The 18,617-nt window shown below is 39.1% G+C and overlaps 2 protein-coding genes and 1 pseudogene across 4 annotated transcripts in view; 2 read left to right on the plus strand and 1 right to left on the minus strand.

Annotated features, from left to right (window-relative positions):
* rhbdl3 (rhomboid, veinlet-like 3 (Drosophila)) overlaps positions 1-18,617 on the plus strand; it is an 84,876-nt gene that overhangs the window by 20,381 nt on the left and 45,878 nt on the right. The window lies entirely within an intron of this gene.
* LOC146668275 (uncharacterized) lies at positions 81-4,760 on the minus strand (annotated as a pseudogene). The gene is made up of 9 exons (XR_014912141.1): positions 3,920-4,760; positions 3,217-3,267; positions 2,913-3,031; positions 2,425-2,817; positions 2,147-2,345; positions 1,808-2,019; positions 1,548-1,695; positions 1,367-1,472; positions 81-1,036 (listed from the first exon to the last, which is right to left on the minus strand). The product of XR_014912141.1 is annotated as an uncharacterized LOC146668275 (transcript).
* Positions 5,187-9,278, plus strand: LOC146668276 (uncharacterized). Its single transcript, XM_085408344.1, has 3 exons — positions 5,187-5,648; positions 6,242-6,322; positions 6,943-9,278. Exons 1-3 carry the CDS (start codon positions 5,187-5,189, stop codon positions 9,085-9,087), a joined length of 2,688 nt encoding a protein of 895 aa, XP_085264470.1. The 3' UTR covers positions 9,088-9,278.

Below are 18,617 nucleotides of genomic sequence, written 5' to 3' on the forward strand. Positions count from 1 at the left end.
ATATCTAGATTTAAATAAAGCTAAAAATAAGTCTTTTACACTTATTACAGGCAACAAATTAGAACAATTGAAACTTAAAATAAGCTTTAACCACTGATTGTAGGCCACAAATAAAGATAATAAAGCTAAAAATAAGTCTTTTACACTTATTCCAGGCAACCAATCATGGCTTGAAACCTAAAATAAGCTTTAACCACTTGTTCTAAGTAAAATGTTGAAGAAATTAAATCTGAAAATAGGCATAAAACACTTATTCTAACAAACAAATCAAGGCAAATAATCTAAAAACTAGTACATTAAATCATTTTAAAGATATTTCTTCTTTTTAAATTTAGCTAAACACTACTTTAAGATTATATTGCTGATTAAGGACAAAACAAAACTGAAACAGAGTAAAAGTGTCCATCTTTATTTGTCCATTTTAACAATAACCTGCAGATAATAAAGATACAATTGAACAGTACAGGTCCAACATTATGAGTTTAAGTGGTTTCAACATTTCAACAGCCTTAGAGGTTTTGCCATTGCCCCATTAAAATTGACGAGTGACATAGGAAGACCACAAAGATTCTAATTTCTTCCGAATGACACCAAATACCACAAAACTTGTCTGGGTGAGTAAATGAACATTTTCCATTTTAGAAATAAGACCCAGATTGAAAAAAAAAAACAAACAAAAACAAAACAGAAGTGCCCTCTCCTAATCTTATCTGAAATTTACACACTACTTTCCAATAAATGCATGCCATTCTGCCAGGGCTTTTCTGTAAGATGATGTAGTGTCATGCTCATGAATGGCATCCTGGAGAACTTCTGTCTGAATGACAGACAGCAGGGTTGCCACGCATTTGGGGTAAGTCAGATGGAGTGCATAAAAGTATGCCATCACATATATCATAGCCTCACCAATTTTTTCTTTGTCAAATGTTGTAACTGGTAAATTACCAACAGCAATGACACACTTGCAGCCATCGAACATCACTACTGGACATGACAAGCTTCGTTTCTGGAGGACAGCATCTGGATCTTCTGTAGGCTGCAAGACACAAAAGACATGACAGTCAACATCTTATGTTAATTGTATGTTTTTTTGCTGGGATTTGGTCATAACGTTGGAGATGTCATTATCCTGTTCTTTGTTGGTTACACACATTTTATAGTAGTTTTGACTTATGGTTTATCAAGCGACTCCTTATGTGACCACACTCATGTACATTAAATACGTTATAAATTAATGAAAACAATAAATTATAGATTTAAGTCTTTCGGCTGAAACTGAAAAAGCATTTTTGAGTCATGTTTGACCGAAATATTTTGTTTGCCAAATTTTCTGTAGATCTTTATAAGCAAATTTTATAAAACTTACCTTCAGGACATGTAGAAAATGCTTCAGAAGCATTCCCCATCTTTTTTGGTGGATGGGCAGGTGTGGGAAAGAGGAAGAGCCTTCATCAGTGCAAGGTGGGCTTCAGCTGGACAAAGAAACAAACCTTCATAAACATAAATTTTAAAGGATGAGAACTTTGTATTCAAATGGTAAAACTTACTTTTGTCCATGGTCATTGGTGGATTCATTGCCTTCTTTGACACACCGTAGAACTCTACCCTGGAGCAGAATTCTTCCCATCTCAGTTTTACTTGACTGATGAACTTGTTGTTGTGGGGATCCAAAATTCTGCGAAGCTCACCCAACGCCTACAATAGGTTTAAAAAAATAAGTAGACAAATAAAATCAAAATAACTTTACTACCACACCAAATATATTTGAAATTAAAGTGATTATTTATTAACTCTTCCAAAAACTTACATGATGCAATTCTTTAAAGCATGGATATGCATCCAAGATGAGGCAAGCTCTGTTCTCCTCTTTCATGGTGTCTGAGTCAATGAAGGATCTTCTGGCTTCAAACTCGAGGTCTAATAGCTGGGACACATCTTCTTGGTTTGGTTTTGCCTTCTTACACATTTCTTGTAATGTTTTGTAATGTCTTGCTTGTATTTGCCGACTATCCTTGTCAGCTAAGATAGAGAGAAGTACAAGAGCATTTTGGTTTTTCATTGTTACTGAAGTAGACTTCCACAAAACATTAGCTACTACTGGCTGTGTGTTGATAACCATTTTACAAAATTACTAGTATGTACTCACATGAAGTGGAGGCATTGTCAGAATTTCTGACAGGTGATAACAGAGTAGATGCACCACTGGAAGAACTGCGATCAGCATCTTCATCATCAGCTTCTTCATCCCTTGGGTAGAGGTCAGTGAGCCTTCTCTTGGGCCGTCCCCTCTCCGGTGTTGGTCCTTGCCTTTTTACTGGTGTTTTCATATTTTGCAGCCTTTTCTCCTGGTGAAAATACATATATATCATGCCCCCTGAACAAAACAAAATGATTTATATATGAGACACAAATACAAGAACTTACGTGTTTTACGCTTGCATCATTATCCTGCAGCATAGGATAATATTCCACAACTTTTTTAGCCATTGCAGTGATTTCGGTCTTAGAGGGGTATTGCTCCATTTGGCCTTGGCTTGCTCTGAAAAGGGACACCATACTTGTGATTGTATTTCTCACCAATCTGCATCTCAGTTCTTTTGACATGACGCATGCCTGTTCCCTGCCGGAGCAGGCCAACTCCAGGTAACTCTTTCGGCATTGCTCCAACTCACTGTCGGTGTACAGAACATATTCCGGAGGACTGGGGAGCTGCAAGGTTTTCAGCTGGCTTACATTAGCATCAGCAGTTGGAGGGCCTGTTGCAACTACCCTGGGTGAAGAAGTTGTTTCAGGTTTCTGTGGTAGCGGATGGTCTTCCTGGTTTAGGGTGAGAAAATAAAAATGTCAAGTACTGCTAAAATAAAAGCATACTTTCTGGAGATTAGTTGAACTAAATATTTTTTACATAATACCTCAGGATGAATTATTGACCACACATGTTTTCTTCTGAGAAAGTGCTCAGGCCCAGAAAAAAGGTCCCTCAGATCATCACGGGTCAATGTTAAAAGCAAGCGCTCGTCAATGCTTGCAGCTAACAAAAAGACAAACACCAGTTAAACTGTGCAAGCACATAACTGCACAAACATAACTGTTTTTTTAATATATATATATATATATATATATATATATATATATATATATATATATATACACACACATACATATATACACACACACACACACACACACACACACAAATATATTATCAAATATAACCTTTAAGGACAGATACTGTAACATCATCCAGCTTCTCCATTGCTCAGTCACCTGCAAGACAAATGTTTACAATTAGTGTTATGTTAAAAACATTTGAAAAGTTGAATCTTAATTGAGTCCCATGAGAATCAAATTGATTCACGTCAAAGAATCGTTTTGATTGTTCAACATTTTTACCCTTTTTAAAGCTATTATAGAAAAGAAATGTCCAGACAGCCTGGCTGAGGTCTGAAAGGGTTATACAATATTGCCCGGTGAACTTTTACTCACCCAGATTTGTGTCATTGAATTTCATCAATAAGATTATGCTGACTAGGGCTGCCAGATCATGCATCCATTGGACGTAAAATGTACAGCTTATTGCACCAGCAGTATCTGCTCTTACATAACGATCATTAGCTTATAGCTTTAAATGTTTAAGGTATGTGCTAACTAAAAATAAAGGCAAGATGATAGTTTATTACATTTTAAAGAAATTTGCAGATTGCTCATTGCTATCTAAAATATAAAAGGACACCGGAGTATATTCTCCAGCATCTCACACTTCTGATAATCAGCTGTCTGCTTGACGTTTATTCAGCTGTGTAAAAACTATAACTTTAATCTCAGCCAAACCGATTTACTCAGGAACAAATAAAATACTGAAAAAAGCCAAACAATAACATTTTTAAGTTATTTAAGTGACTTATATATCATGTTTCACCTGAGTAGTGAAAGACAGCGGTGGTTTTGAAAATGGTTCGCCCGGAGTCCGGTGTTCTCACGGCTCTAGTGAGCGTTAAACCCCGGCTAGCTATCGAGCTAGTGGGTAACAGACGTCTCCGAAAACGTCGGAGCGCTTTTGAAAATATGTGGTGTCTTGATAAACTGTCCAGATATTTGAAGTTTACACGGCTACATTCTCGCCTGAAAATATGTTAAACGTTTATTTTGTGACCTAGAAAGAGTAATAAGAGAAATTTTAAAACTAACTAGCTTCCGCCATTTTTGGAAACTGAGCTAGGCCGCGCTATGAATTCTGGGATACAGCTTCTTCTTCGGGGTTTAACGGCAGCTGGCATCCTTGTACATACAGTGCTGCCATCTTCTGTTTCAATTTTGAATCGACACACAGCGCTACTTGTTTTACCAACCAGCCTGATTCCTGAATAACACTGTTTTGAGCCCACTTTAATAAATCCAATTAATATCAAAATATTAATTTAAACCCACACCTTGTGAGGGAATTCAAGCAGCTAGTAAATCAGTCAAAGACAATTGGAAAACCCTGAATGTGGTTAATTAGCTCTCTTGCTAATTGAAAGAAATTCTCAGTGTGCCTATTAACTTAAGTTAATACAAACGGCTAATACTGCCCCTTATAAATAGCATAGCTAGGAATTCTCACAACATTACAGTAGATACTTCACTAAATAATGTTCTCTGAACCACATGCGAGGGCTGCTAAGCTAACGCTAGCATCCGTTAGCATGCTACATTACTCCTTCCCGCGCTCAAATTAAATTTATTATTCTGTCCGCTTGACTTTAAAACAGTGATTAGACTACACACTACTTACATTCGAAAAATTAAAATTGCTTACCTCTCTTTCTTGACGAAGTTTTCTCTTACAGTTTTTCTTTCAATGCTCAGGTGCAGAAGATTCCTGTGACTCCAAATTCAAACGGAGTTGGGTAGCAACTAACATGGAACACGAAGGGGGTGCACATCTCAATTTTTGCTTCTATATACAATTTAGTGGTTTGTACGTTCATAAAACACAGTCAGTATGATAGGTAAATTTCTTCTTCATTGATTTAAAATAAACTCTTATAGGTGTTATTTCATTTTACCTTATTTGTGACCATTTTTTGTTTTTACAGCTCCAGTTTGTAATACCCCCCTCCCCCCATGAACTTGGTATTTCCCAAACTAGCGCGGCAACAGCTCCACACTGCAACATATTTTTTGCTTGACTTTAGTCTAATACAATGGCCTGTTGGAGGTGTGTGATTTGCTTCGTCTTTGTGGCGTTAACATTGAAGTCTCTCTTAAGTCACATTAATACTGCACACAGTCGCAGTCCAGATTTCCGTGTCATTTGTGGAGTCGATGGATGCGCCGAGGATTACCGTGTTTTCAACTCGTTTTACCACCATCTCAGACGCACACATCCACAATACATCTCCACTGGGAACCCGCCTACAGGATGGCTGACAGCTTCATCCGATGCAAATGTATTAGGAGGCGAAAATTTTGGTACAGCCATTTTTGCCGACTATACTGCCGAACCCAGACAAACTGTTAGCAATGGCAATGGCACTGGCACTGAAGTAGAGCCACCACCACTAGACCCCCCAGTAACATCGGAGGTGTTGGAGGAGGAGCGACAGGAAAGTCAGAACGTGATGGAGCAAGACGCGGCTGAGCTTCAAACACCTCGTCAGAATCAGGTAATGTACTTTATGTGTTTCTGTGTGTACGCGCGCGAATTTTTAAATGTATGTGTGTTGTTTAACCTTAACCAAGCACAGTTACCCCAATTCAGAAATGTACTCAGTTCAAGTGAAAATTATAGTTTTAAAGTTATGTGTTTTCTAAGATAAACTACTTGATTAGAATATTTTAATAGGTATGAAGGCCAGTGCTGAATTTCAAATGCATGAATCCGCTGAAATTCAGGCTTGCACAACAATGTAGGCTTAGTTACCATACTTAAACATAATAAATAAACTTATTTACCAGTGTTGTGTACCTGCCTTGGTTGTTGTTAGATGCTCCATGAACCAAGCAGCTTTCAAATTTTTCTTTCAGTTAACTTCAGAGTAGATTCCATAAAGATTGGTTAAGTTTCATTAAATAACTCTTAAATTGTTCATAACATTTGCAGCTTCATTAGCTATCCATTGTAGTATGAATCTTTTAATAGCAAAAATGTACAACAGTTTGGAATATTTCTTTGTTTTGTTTTGCATCTGGTGGAATTTGAAACACATTCTGAGTGAGTCATTTTTCTTACACAATTGTTTTTCTTTTTGTCCTGTAGGGTAAAAGAGAAACTGTTGATCTTGCCAGATGTGCAGCTGCATTTGCTATTGGTGTGCGGGAGCAATGCCACCTATCACAGGTACTGCTTCATCTGATATTATGGGGGTGTCATTGTTAACTTGTTAATAAGTCTGGTTCAATGTAAGGCTGCAACTAATGATTTTTTTTTCATAATCTGTCCACTATCTTTGCAATTAATTGATTGTTTTTCATCGCTGGTTTTATTCAGCTATTACTTTCACCTATATAAGTTATTAAGAACAAATGTACATTACGAAGAAGTTAAGCACAAGAGTTGTGCAGTTCACTGCAATGTATGTAACTCTGGGCACACTCAACAGTTTAAAATAGGCTTAACAGTGTAAAATGTGTTCACTTTTAGGCATAAAAGACAAATGAAGTAGAATTACATAAAAAAAATAAATGAGGCAATCATTTGTTCACTTTTTCTGTTGTAACCTTTCATGCTCCTCCATCTTGCTCGGTGCAATGTGTTTGTGCCACGTGAGTCATGCATGTGGCATGTCATGCAAAACAATGCCAATTATTGGCTGATTTCTTCTTCTACTGCTCCACTGGTAAATTACAACATTCAGTGGCTCATTAATTTGAGCTAAAGAAATAGAGTTGCATTTTGCTTCTGTTATATTTTCTATTTACGCTTTCATGTCTCTGATGTGTTTTTTTTTCCCCCATCAGAGGAGTGTCAACAACATTGTCCTTGGTGTCCAACAGTATCAAACAGCTCTTCTGACGTCCTTGAGGGGAAAAATAAAGACCATCCTTGAAAGGCAACCTGACAGCAATGGACCTTTACAACAAGAAGTTCTTTCAACACTGGACAACTTTCAGGATCCCTTTCCCATATGTGCAGCTTCAAACCTACAGGACCGTGTAACACAGATGCATTTCAACCCTGTCACACCTGAGGAGATCATCATTTCCAATTATGCCTGTAGAGTTAAAAAGGGAGAATCGAGAGTTCTTGCAATCAAAAACAAGTCTTTCTACTACATTCCTTTGATTGAAAGTTTGAAACAGCTTTTATCCAATTCAAGACTATTTGACATGCTCAGTGCTGGACCTCAGAGTTGCCCCAACGCCAGTTTTTTGTATGACATTAATGATGGAATTATTTTCAAAACCCACCCACTGTTTTCAAAGAAGAACTCTGCTTTACAACTGATACTCTATTCTGATGAGATAGAAATGTGTAACCCCCTAGGGTCACGTGCGAGTGTAAATAAACTACTAATGTTTTATTACACCTTAGGCAACATAGACCCTAAGTTTAGATCAAAGTTGGCTTCCATCAGACTTCTCGCAATCGCAAAGTCTAGGGACATAGATGAGTGTGGGGTAGATATAATACTGCGGAGAATCAATGAGGACTTGAAGTTACTGTACGATGGTGTTATGATTAACACTGTCAATGGGGAATTTTATTTAAACGGAGCAGTTGTTGCTGTGTGTGGAGACACTCTTGCCCAGCATGAGCTTGCAGGATTTAAGGAAGGAGTTGGTTTTGCGTATAGCAAATGTCGTCATTGTGAGTGTACTTTTGATGAAATGCAAGAAAATTTCAATGAACATAGTTTCACCAGACGGACATTGGACGGACACATTAGGCAGTGCATTGAAATAGAAAGGGCAACTACCGAATTTTTGAAATCCTCGCTCAAAACGACTTTTGGCATAAATAGACAAAGCAAATTAGTTGATTTCCCAGGTTTTAATCTCATAGAGCAGATGCCACAGGATATTATGCATGTAATTCTTGAAGGAGTGGCACCAATGGAAATTAAGTGTGTGTTGAAATACCTTGTTTTATCTGGAAATTTGGATTTGGACTTGTTTAATTCTGCCATGCAGAACTTTCCTTTTTCATCAGTGGACATACGTGACAAGCCTTCACCAATTAGTATTGCTACTTTAGCTTCAAGTGACAACAGACTCAAACAATCCTCTGGACAAATGCTTATATTGATCAAGATTTTGCCATTCTTATTGTACAGTGTTGTAGAGAAAAATCCCTTTATCCAGTTTATTTTGGATTTAATTGAAATTGTTAAAATACTTTTTGCCCCAGTTGTGTCTTTACAAACTGTGTCCAAACTAAAAAAAATGATAGAAGATCATCTTAAACAATTCAGGCAACTATTCCCAGAAAAAAATGTAATACCAAAGCAACATTACATGCTGCATCTTCCCTCTCAAATTATTGCCCTGGGACCTGTAATACGTCATATGTGCATGAGATTCGAGTCTAAACACAGTTTTTTTAAACAATGGTCATCCAAATTAAACTTTAAGAATGTGTGCAAGTCTCTTGTAAACCACAATCAGCTGCTGGAGTGTTGCCAAAGTGAAGCAGGAACTGAGCATCCGATATTTGTAAATGAGAAAGAACTAGGTCCTGTATCAGAGGTTGCTAATATGGACCATTTGCAATCAAAGGTTGTAGATTTTTTGGGGATTGAAGATGCTATACATCATGCCGTTAGAGTAAAGTGGCTTATTTTACATGGAAACAAATACATCTGTGACAGGTCTCTTATACTCATTTCAGCAAATGGTTTAAACCCTATCTTTGGACTTGTAAAAAACATTTTTATTGTTAATAGTGTACTTTATTGTTTTGAATACCAGGTGTATGAAACCTTGGGTTTCAACAAAGACTTTCTTGCCTATGAAATTGCAATTCCCAACCTTGCCCAAGCAACTGAACTGACTGATGTTGAAGACCTACTTGATTTTACGTCATATTACCCAGTCAATTTCAGAAACAGTGTCTATGTTATGACAAAATATAACCTTGAAGATGTCCTTTCTTTAAAAACCTGAAATAAATACCTTCCAATGAGTGACTTTCTTATTTCAAGGAAAAAGGTGAATGTTTCTTATTTTGAGATAATTTTTGTTTTACACTCTATCTAAAAGCTATTTTTGCTTGAAATAAATGTAAAATGGTTCATTTTTAGATATACAGACTAAATAAGGAAAAAAAGTAATATATACTTGAAACAAGTCTAATCATCTAACACATGAGACTGGAAACTAGCTTGTAATGTTCAAAACAAGATGGACAAGATAATCTGGCTAAAATTAAGACAATAAATCTTGTCAAGCTACAAGGAATTTGCAGTGTGTTTTTTTGAAACTCGAGTAATGTGGGTTGAAAGAACTCCCTTCTTCTTCTGCCTTAAAAGGAAAGGGGAGTCTACCATGGAGAGAGTGGGGATTGTCTCTTGCTCGCTGATTTCTAAGGATTATGGGAATAGGATTATGAAGTTGAGGGTGCCCGAATGGGACTTTCCACTACTGCCAAGGATCAGGAGACAGCTAACTGGCTGGCTGCCTGATTGTAGCTGATTAATAAAAGCTACTGCTTGCAGAGTGGCCTCCAAAGAGCAAATGAAGGGTTCTGTATACTGGTGTAACATGTCCTTTTGCATGCAGTGTGTTTCTTCTATTAAGGGAGAAATTCTTGTTTAAGATTGACAGACAGTTTCAAAAGTCCCACCCGGCCCAGATGGCTACCTTGAAAATGTTTCTGAGAGCCAGATTAACTCCACCATCCTCACCCCAGCCTCTCGCAGCTCACCCTTTCCCCCCTTTTCTTTTTGAGATTTAAAGAAAATAAGTCTGGGGCCTCCCCTTGGGGCAGCCCAAGCTCGGGTCCATTTGCCAGCTATTATAGATCATAAATCTCTGTGGTGAATGGAACCGCTGCCATCAGTGGTGCAGGGATTTGATTGTGTTTTGGGGAGAGCTGACCTGAGGGCAGGCCTGTAGCAAAAGAGAGGAATGAATGCGAGAGAAAGACAGCCTGGGGAATGGCTCATTAAACAAATGTTTCTCCCCACTTTTTGTTCCCCTTCTTATCCTGTGAGGAGCTGCTGAATGTGTTGAGCACTGAAGGGACGTTTGATAGAGGGTTTGGCCTGGCTATAATGAAGGGTTCTCACCTCGTTGTAAAGGGGAGGTTTGGGGAGAAAAGGTCACTAATCTCCATCTTTGTCTCAGCGCTGACCTGCCTGTGCCCTTTGCCTGAGTGACATGGATGCTCTGTTATAACTTTGTTGGTGTATGTGTGTGTTTGACATGAATTTTGACTTCTCCATGCCTCCTGGCAGATTAGCTCACGTGTGTGTGTCTGTAAAAGTGACATTTGTGCTCTTGTGGTGTAAAAAGCTTTCTTCCTAGTCATGTCTTGTCTTGCGTGTCCAGTTTGTGTCTTTGTTTGTGTGTTTAATTGTGTTTCCATACATGCTTTTCTCCAGTGTGAATGCTTTCACAAGCACAGACGGGAGGTAAAGTGTTTATTTGAACACATGTTAGACAGCCTGCTGAGGGCCATTCTGTCTGCTACAATCCCCTCTGCTTCTGGAAATGCCCTGGGGGCAGTACAGCTCTCTCTCTCATTTCACCCATCTTTTAAACTATCAACCAGTCTGTCCCGCTCCATATTGCCTTCTGTCAGACAAAATCAAACCCCATCCATACTAATGCAGATAACTCTGAAAGCACATCTTTTTCTTACACCCACTCGTGGATGTCAAGGCTTAAATTTGAGTTTTTCCCAATTCTTTCTAAAATGCAGGTAATAGTATTTAAGGAGAAAATGTTGCAGTTTTTTGTTTTGCATGGATTAATGCCATTCTGTCAATGATGCACTTAGGATCTGCAAAAGTGTTTGTTGGCATGTAATGTATAATTTAATTAGCAATGTGCTTTTTGCTGCTATACCTTGTCCCCTCCATAAGCTTGTTGCCACTGCTGCCAAAGTTCACATGACATTGGATACTCTAAACCCCATGTCAAAAACCACCTGTAGATATCCAAGCATACATCCAAGTCTACACATGCTCGTGACTAGAGATCAATATTGGTAAACCAGCTTTTACCATCAATGCAATTATAATATGTAATTCTGAATTCAGTGTTCAGTACTATACGAATGTCACACTACCAGAAATTTAGTAGTCGGTACGAATACCGGAAGAACTGCAAGATTCTCGATACCCAGTTGAATGCCAAAACAAAACGATCATCCTGCGGACACAAACTCCTTTATTAAAAAGTCATTTTAAAACACAGACATGGTGGAAAAGTTTACAATTTTTAAATTATATTTTGTTAACAAGACACAGAGTGAAAGGTTAAGATGGTTCCTGAGTAATCTACAAATGTTACATTTGCATTACATTAGCATAAGAGTTTAACGTTTGCTATTGTAAACATTTTGATCTATGAAACAAAAGTTGAGCTTACAAGGCCAAGAAAGATCACATTTTGTTGCTGTGAGTTGAAACTTACTCAAACTGAATTCTTTGAATAGGTCTTGGGTGCTTCGCTACATTGGAAATACTTCCGCCCAACATCAATTGCATCTTGCCTTTGGTGAATCAGTTATGATCCCTTATTAAACCCCCGTTGAACACAGTACTTGTCATGTCGGACCCCAACACACGCACACAGACCAGCGGTATAGTGACAGCAAACACAATCAGTCACTCGTCCCAAACACCTGTTCAGCCCCGCCTCCGCGCTGCCCCGGGAGCTCACCGTGCCACCCCTCCTCTGCAGCGGGCCAGAGACCACGTCCACGCCACAGTACTGTTATTGCAGACTCCGCCTTTTTTACCAATAATTTGGAGCAGAACCAATGTTGAAATCGCACTAGTCTTCTTCTTCTTCTGGATGCAAGGATAGACTAGACCACTTGTAGCTGTACGCTGCCTCCTTCAGTTCCAGAAGACTGGAACATACCTTTACCCATAGGTATGTACTGTCTCGATACATACCTATGGGTTGGGACAACTAATGGTACCACACATATCAGTTCAGGTGACATCCCTACAGCAGTGAAAGTTGAAAGCTGTAAAAAGTCTTGCATGTGATTCGCAGAACGAACTAATAAGCTAAGGGGTGTTCTATTTAGGCCAGTTTCTGCTCCGTCTGCAGGCTGCTTTGCAACCCACCTCCACCCCAGCATCATGTGTCAGTGTCATCTTTGTTCTCATTGTTGCGATTTATGTTTTGTACTGAAGGGGTGATCCCAGAGCCATACATTTCAATTGGTCCTGATTGAGCTGTTTTAATTCATATAGTAAAATCTTTACAAAAACTAAACAAAACCTAAGCATGCATGCATGTAAATCAGCGGTCTCCAACCTTTTTTGCGCCACGGACCGGTTTATGCCGGACAATGTTTTCACAGACCGGCCTTTAAGGTGCCGCGGATAAATACAACAAAATAAAACTAGTACCGGTACCGAAAAAAAGAAGATTTATTCATAACACACGTGAAAAGACCCATAAAAACGATAACAAAATAACGCTGAAAACCGATAAAAACCCTGAAATCCATACATTTCACACCTGAGCCTCTACTCTCGCAGCCCGGTACCAAACGACTCACGGACCGGTACCGGTCCGAGGCCCGGGGTTTGGGGACCGCTGATGTAAATCACAGAATCCAATCACAGAACTCTATTGAACCCATAGGAATAACAGTAGTAACACTCACCTATGGTTAGTTTGTTGTCTCATTCACACTCGGTTTATCAAAGTTATTGCAACAGTTGGCTTCCATGGAGTAAGCTTCATCCAACAAGTAGCACCGCAGAACTTGCTAATAAATGTAGAGCCTGAATGTAATGTCTCCCCATTCAGCATCTGTCAAAGAAAACTGCTGATGATATTATGACTGCATCTTGTCACCCACAGACCAAAGTAGCTCTTTGTCTGCAACAGCTTTAAACCAGGAAGGAATGTGGTTTTAAACTTTAAGAGTACATAGGCTTTGTGATTTAACAGTGCAATGAAGTGTGCATCTAAGGGTGTGTTAATGGATATTCAGGGACACACAGTTGGTATGCAGCCCTCTTTTGTGGCGCTCGGTGATAGATCTCAGCTGTCTGTGCAGTGAGCTGCTGTGATGTGTTGGGAATTAGCAGAGATGTCGATGGGACAGATACTCAGCATGCTGCTGGGTGATCAAGGGTATTGATACTGTGTTACCCAGAAACATTCAGTTTAGATTAAGCTGCTCCAAGGTGCTTTATAGTTACATGGAAGTGAGTTTTCTTATTAAGATTATTTGCTTATTAAGATTATTTGCTTATTAAGATTATTTGCTTAAGGCAGAGTGCCTATGTTTTTTCTATTCGGTCTTACTTAGTGAAGCAGAATAAAGAGGATGCCAGTATTTACAGCAGTGAGTGGCTGCACAGAAAAGAGAGAGGTTGTACAATTTCACACCTTCAGCAGAAACTAATATTACAGTGTAGAGGTTTGCTTAGACCCACTGAACACAGGTTGCACAGCATAACAGCTCTACAGACACTATTAAAATCTAGCGAGTCCATAAAAAATACAAAAAAACTGTGCATTAAATATAGACGGAGACACTTTAAAAAAAGCTACTTTAATACCACCTTAAACTTTGGAGAAATGAAACACCAATTATCATTTTAGTCTTCCAGCCATGAATAAACTGACTGAAATGATGTTTCTGACATTTTTCAGATATCTAGCCTGATCTAATGTTTCACTTGTATGTCTCAATCGTATCATAATGATACCATTAAGCGGATTTTTGCACCATTGCAATTGTAGAAAGGATAAATTTGCAATAAGCATCCCACTCAGGCAGGATTTCCTCCTCAGCCTTAAGTAGACGAGGATCTCTTAATAAACAGTGTCACCTGGGAACTGTACTTATTGCCATTAATGATAACTAAATGTGAAACCACTCCTGTAGTTTTGATCAGGGTTTACAGATGAATTAACTGCGAAGCTGTTTCCATGTCAGTGTGTAGTTGTATGTTTATATGCTATCTCCGTGCAGCACAGTAAGATGTCTACAGATTTAAAGTAATACCTTTGCGTCTGACACCTATCCATATACTCCATCTGTGTGTGCACACACACATGTACCCACTGAAGACATCTTCACGTAGATCAACGTTGCCTGGTTACTGGCCAGTTGGCAAGGGAACGGTGACAGCCCATGCTAATTTGTGATGGCCTGAGATGACTCTGTTCGTGCCTACGTGTCTGTGCGCGCGTGTGTGTGTGTATGTGTAAGATCAATGAAGGTTTCTAATCTGTCAAGTGAGACAGGTGACCCAGCAAGGCTTTGATTTGCCCAGACACAACAGCAGACTCTCTAAAATCAATTTATGTTATAGCGACAAAATGAGCAACTTACCTGACTTAACTCAAAAAATATATTTTGATACTGAAGTGGTCCTAAAAGAAGTAGCAGTGCATAATTCTGATCTTTTTTAAAAGATTTTTTTAATTAAAAGAATAAAATGAAGCAGTGTATTCTCACATATTCTTATTTGCATGCTTTTTGATACAGAAATATGTACTGTGTCAGAATTGTCTGTTTCATGGTGAAGTAGACAGAGTAAAAGAAGGCGAGCGGAGAGAGTATATTAGACTACACGCAAGAAAAAGCAATTACCTGTGGACGGCTACGTGCACTTCCCATCACATAGAACAGGAAAGCAGTGGAGAGAGGAGAAATGAAGACAAAAGGGAGCGGAAGCTGTATCAGGAAAAAAAGGAAAGGAAAAAGGAAAGAGCGGAGATACTGTGGCCGAAAGAGTCTGCAAGTCAGCTGTCTCTGTGAGAGCTGATAAGACTAATCTGAGTGAATAGAGTTTTGGAAGTAATGCCATGCATTTGAAATTTGAATTACTAGGAGGAAGGGATGACATGTCCAGGTGCAACCAGCTGCTCCGCCGAGTGAACTTTAGCTTCGGTGCAGAAAGTTTTTCTATTTGGACTCTTTCTCGTCTTCTAAAAACATGAGAGTTGGTTCAATTTAATGCTCAGACTTAAACATCAAGTGACTTCACTTTTACCATACACAGCTCTGCATTGTTCTTGTATTATTTGTCTGAGTATTTCTTTTAGAACATGACCAAAATATATGTATACACACACACACACTCTCTGAGCACTTATGAAACACCTGTGTAACCCTGTTCTATTCAATATGAGTGTTACAACCCTAGCTGAGACTACTGTGACTTATACCTGTGTGGGTGTCTCCTGCCTTAAGTGCCACCCTTCTGTGCAGCTGCCTCCAATCAGCAATTAGGCCAGGAGTGCTTAAGGCCAGAGCTTCAGTGCCAGAGAGCTTTTTTTTTTTTTTTTTAACAGCTTGTGAGCGATGTTTGTGTCTGGACTTCTTACTCCTGGGCCCTGTGCTTCGTACGTCGCTTACTACATCCAAGATCAAATGAAACATCCAAGACCAAATCATCGCGCTAACTCTGAGCTCGCTATTCCGGTTCCCCGAACACACCTGTTGTTGACGATTAGTACAGCTGGATGAAGTAATGTGAGATCACTGGGTGGCCCAACAGGGGCTACGCATCGATAGTAGAAACATTGATCGGCAACCCTTTGATTGGTCGGCGAAAATGTCGAAGGAGCGCGCTCGGTATTTTTCGGCAGCAGAGCAAGAACTCTTGAGTGAGGGATTTCAGGAGTTTCAGAGTTTAATTAAAACGCAAGGGAACACTGCAAAGGCTGCAAAAGCAAGGAGAGAGGGCTGGCAGAAAGTTGCTGACAAATTAAACTCGTAAGTAATTCAATAATAACAATAATAATGGAGTGGATTTATATAGCGCTTTTCAAGGCACCCAAAGCGCTTTACAATGCCACTATTCATTCACTCTCACATTCACACACTGGTGGAGGCAGCTACAGTTGTAGCCACAGCTGCCCTGGGGCAGACTGACAGAAGCCAGGCTGCCATATCGCGCCATCGGCCCCTCTGGCCAACACCAGTAGGCGGTAGGGTAGATTTATCATATCACACCATATTATCCAATATTATATTACATTATATTATATTATAATATGTTATATTATATCCCCTTTCACATTAGAGCCACAACAGGACCCACTAGAACATGGGAACAAGTAAAAGTGAAATATAAGAATATTCTACAGAATGGTAATATTTATCACTTATATTGCTTTTCGTCTCTTGGAAAGAGACCCTGGAATGATCTGTTTGTTTATAACAGCAACCAAGAAAAGGGCAGAGCAAAAAAAAGACAGGTGGTGGTCCTGCACCCCCTCGTCAACAAGTTGGTTAAGTGAATAATACCCTCACGGGAAAATCGATATCTCTCTATGAGCACACTGTCGCGCTGAGCTAAAGGATCCCGTCTGTCCCGCAATATACGCTGAATTCTGAAAACTCTCCTTATCAATCTTGCACCTTCCGCAATGGGCTGCTCGCGTAAACGGACAGGACATGGCTGCGACAGGCTTCCCAAATCCACCTTCGCTTTTATAGCCGTGGTCTCTCATCTTGATTACACGAAGTAATTTACAATTACTACTCTGAAATATGAATTACATCTGTAATAATCACATACATGTAATAGAATGTTAATAGTACATTTCCCTTTTTTAGGGAATGACCTGTATGTATCTGTGTGAAATCAATAAAAGGATCAAGTGCTGCATTATCTTTAGTTACATTGATGTTATTTATTTATGGTGAAACAGTGGTGGAATATCGCTGTTGCTTTCGTATGAATGACGCGGACATACCTGCGTGGCCGCGATCTAATCCTGTTTACATAAAGTAAGCCTGCTCCCCAGCAGGTTTACGCTTACGGCTCTGTTGCTATGACAGCAAGTCCCGGATGGGCTTCGGGGAACCGAACGATCCAGGATCACGCGAAATCGTCAACAATCTCATCCAGCTAACTCACTTAGCGCGGTACGAAGAACAGGCCCCTGCTCTGTGAAGAAAGGTTGTTTTTGACCATTTAACCTTTTTGATTCTTTTGTTTTTTTGTGCAGCTTCTAGGCATTGTTGTATTTTTACTTCTTTTGATAGTGTTAGCTCCTTGTCCTTCTTTTCTAGTTTAATTATTAATAACAACTTTTATTTAATTGATATTTTTGCCTCCTGGTCTCTTTGTCTTCAACCTGAACACTTTGAACAAGCATTGGCTTACGATAAGGTAACATCCAGTAGTAGAAGCCATACAAATATGTATGTAAATCCATGGAAAGTTATACATGAACAGGTACAGGTACATGAACACACAAGCCTGTAAATATACAGGTAACTGCACATATCCATAGATACATATACATGTGCCGAAGGTAAAAAGAGAAACAAATTTTCATTCAATTTCTACTTGATCTGATACATACTGTGCATGTTCTATACATGGATTTAAATTGTACGTTATTCAAAAGTGCAGTGCAAAGCTTTTTCTTGATGGTGCCATAGTTTCAGTCCTTAGTTTGAAATACACTTTTGTTTTGAATTAGTTGACAAAAGTTGAGTTTTTTCCTACAGAACTATCCCGTATGGCAAAACACTTTTGTAGATTAGCAGGTAATGGAGTAGATAAGCATTATCAATACATTATCATTATATAAAATATTACTTTTGTTCTTTCCCCACTTCTCCTGGTTTTTCAGGTGAACGTCACAATGAGTGAGGACCTTAATGTTACACCATTCTGCCCACAGACATTTGGCCAGTATGCTCTTCAGGGTCATACCCTTGTGCACCTCTGGCCCGCTCTGCAATTGTTAGGTTGTTGCATTTATGTTGTGACTATTTTTGTGTCTGTAATTTCACCAGAGAGCAGACATAAACAGAAATAACCGTTGTCATCACTAGTAAATGTTTTGTTTACCTCGTCAGCAAACATGATAGAGACGCAATATTAGCAATAGTTTGGAATATAATGTAGTATATATCACATATTTATGTTTAAGTGACTTTCTTTATTTCTCACACTGTTCTTCTACGCATCTTCTTCTGCGTCCTTAAGTGGTTTGTAAAATGCCAGCCTTAATAAAATTGACATTTGAATAATTATTGTTCTTAATATTATTATTCTGATTATTATATGTATTTCACATCCCCGAGCTACTTGCATGCACTTCTCAGTGATTACTCTTTTGTCTCTCTTGTTGCTCCTTTGTCTCTTACACTCCAAAGCAAAGTGGCTTCATCCTGCTCTCTGTCCTACAACAATCATCTTTTTGCGCTACAAGCTCTGGGAAATAACAAGTTCAAGTGTGCGTTCTGTGCAACACTTGCCCCTCAGTGTTTCACCCGAGTTTCCCAGGGGAAAACACCGCTCATATTCAAGCATGAGTAACGAGGTAAAGAAAGCGGAGTGGGTGAGAAATTGTTGGTCCTGCTATTTAATGAAAGTGGGTTGTAATAGAGAGCTGTGCTGGGACAAGAAAGGTCCTCCCTCAGCTTGTTGAACTTGCTGATGTATGCTCTGTCACAATGTTGCTTAATTGACTTGTTTTGTGCCCAGCTGAAGGTTATTGCATCAAAAGAAGTAATTTTA

This window comes from Rhamphochromis longiceps, linkage group LG6 (assembly GCF_057381845.1).
Source record: "Rhamphochromis longiceps isolate RC_006_pf linkage group LG6, R_longiceps_female_GT1.1, whole genome shotgun sequence".
Lineage (NCBI taxonomy): Eukaryota > Metazoa > Chordata > Actinopteri > Cichliformes > Cichlidae > Rhamphochromis > Rhamphochromis longiceps.

Excerpts from the sequence above, each read along its gene's own strand:
- LOC146668276 (XM_085408344.1), top strand. The coding sequence starts at position 5,187 with ATGGCCTGTTGGAGGTGTGTGATTTGCTTCGTCTTTGTGGCGTTAACA. Across the intron at positions 5,649-6,241 it reads AAACACCTCGTCAGAATCAG|GGTAAAAGAGAAACTGTTGA; the intron begins GTAATGTACTTT and ends TTTGTCCTGTAG. Across the intron at positions 6,323-6,942 it reads AGCAATGCCACCTATCACAG|AGGAGTGTCAACAACATTGT; the intron begins GTACTGCTTCAT and ends TTCCCCCATCAG.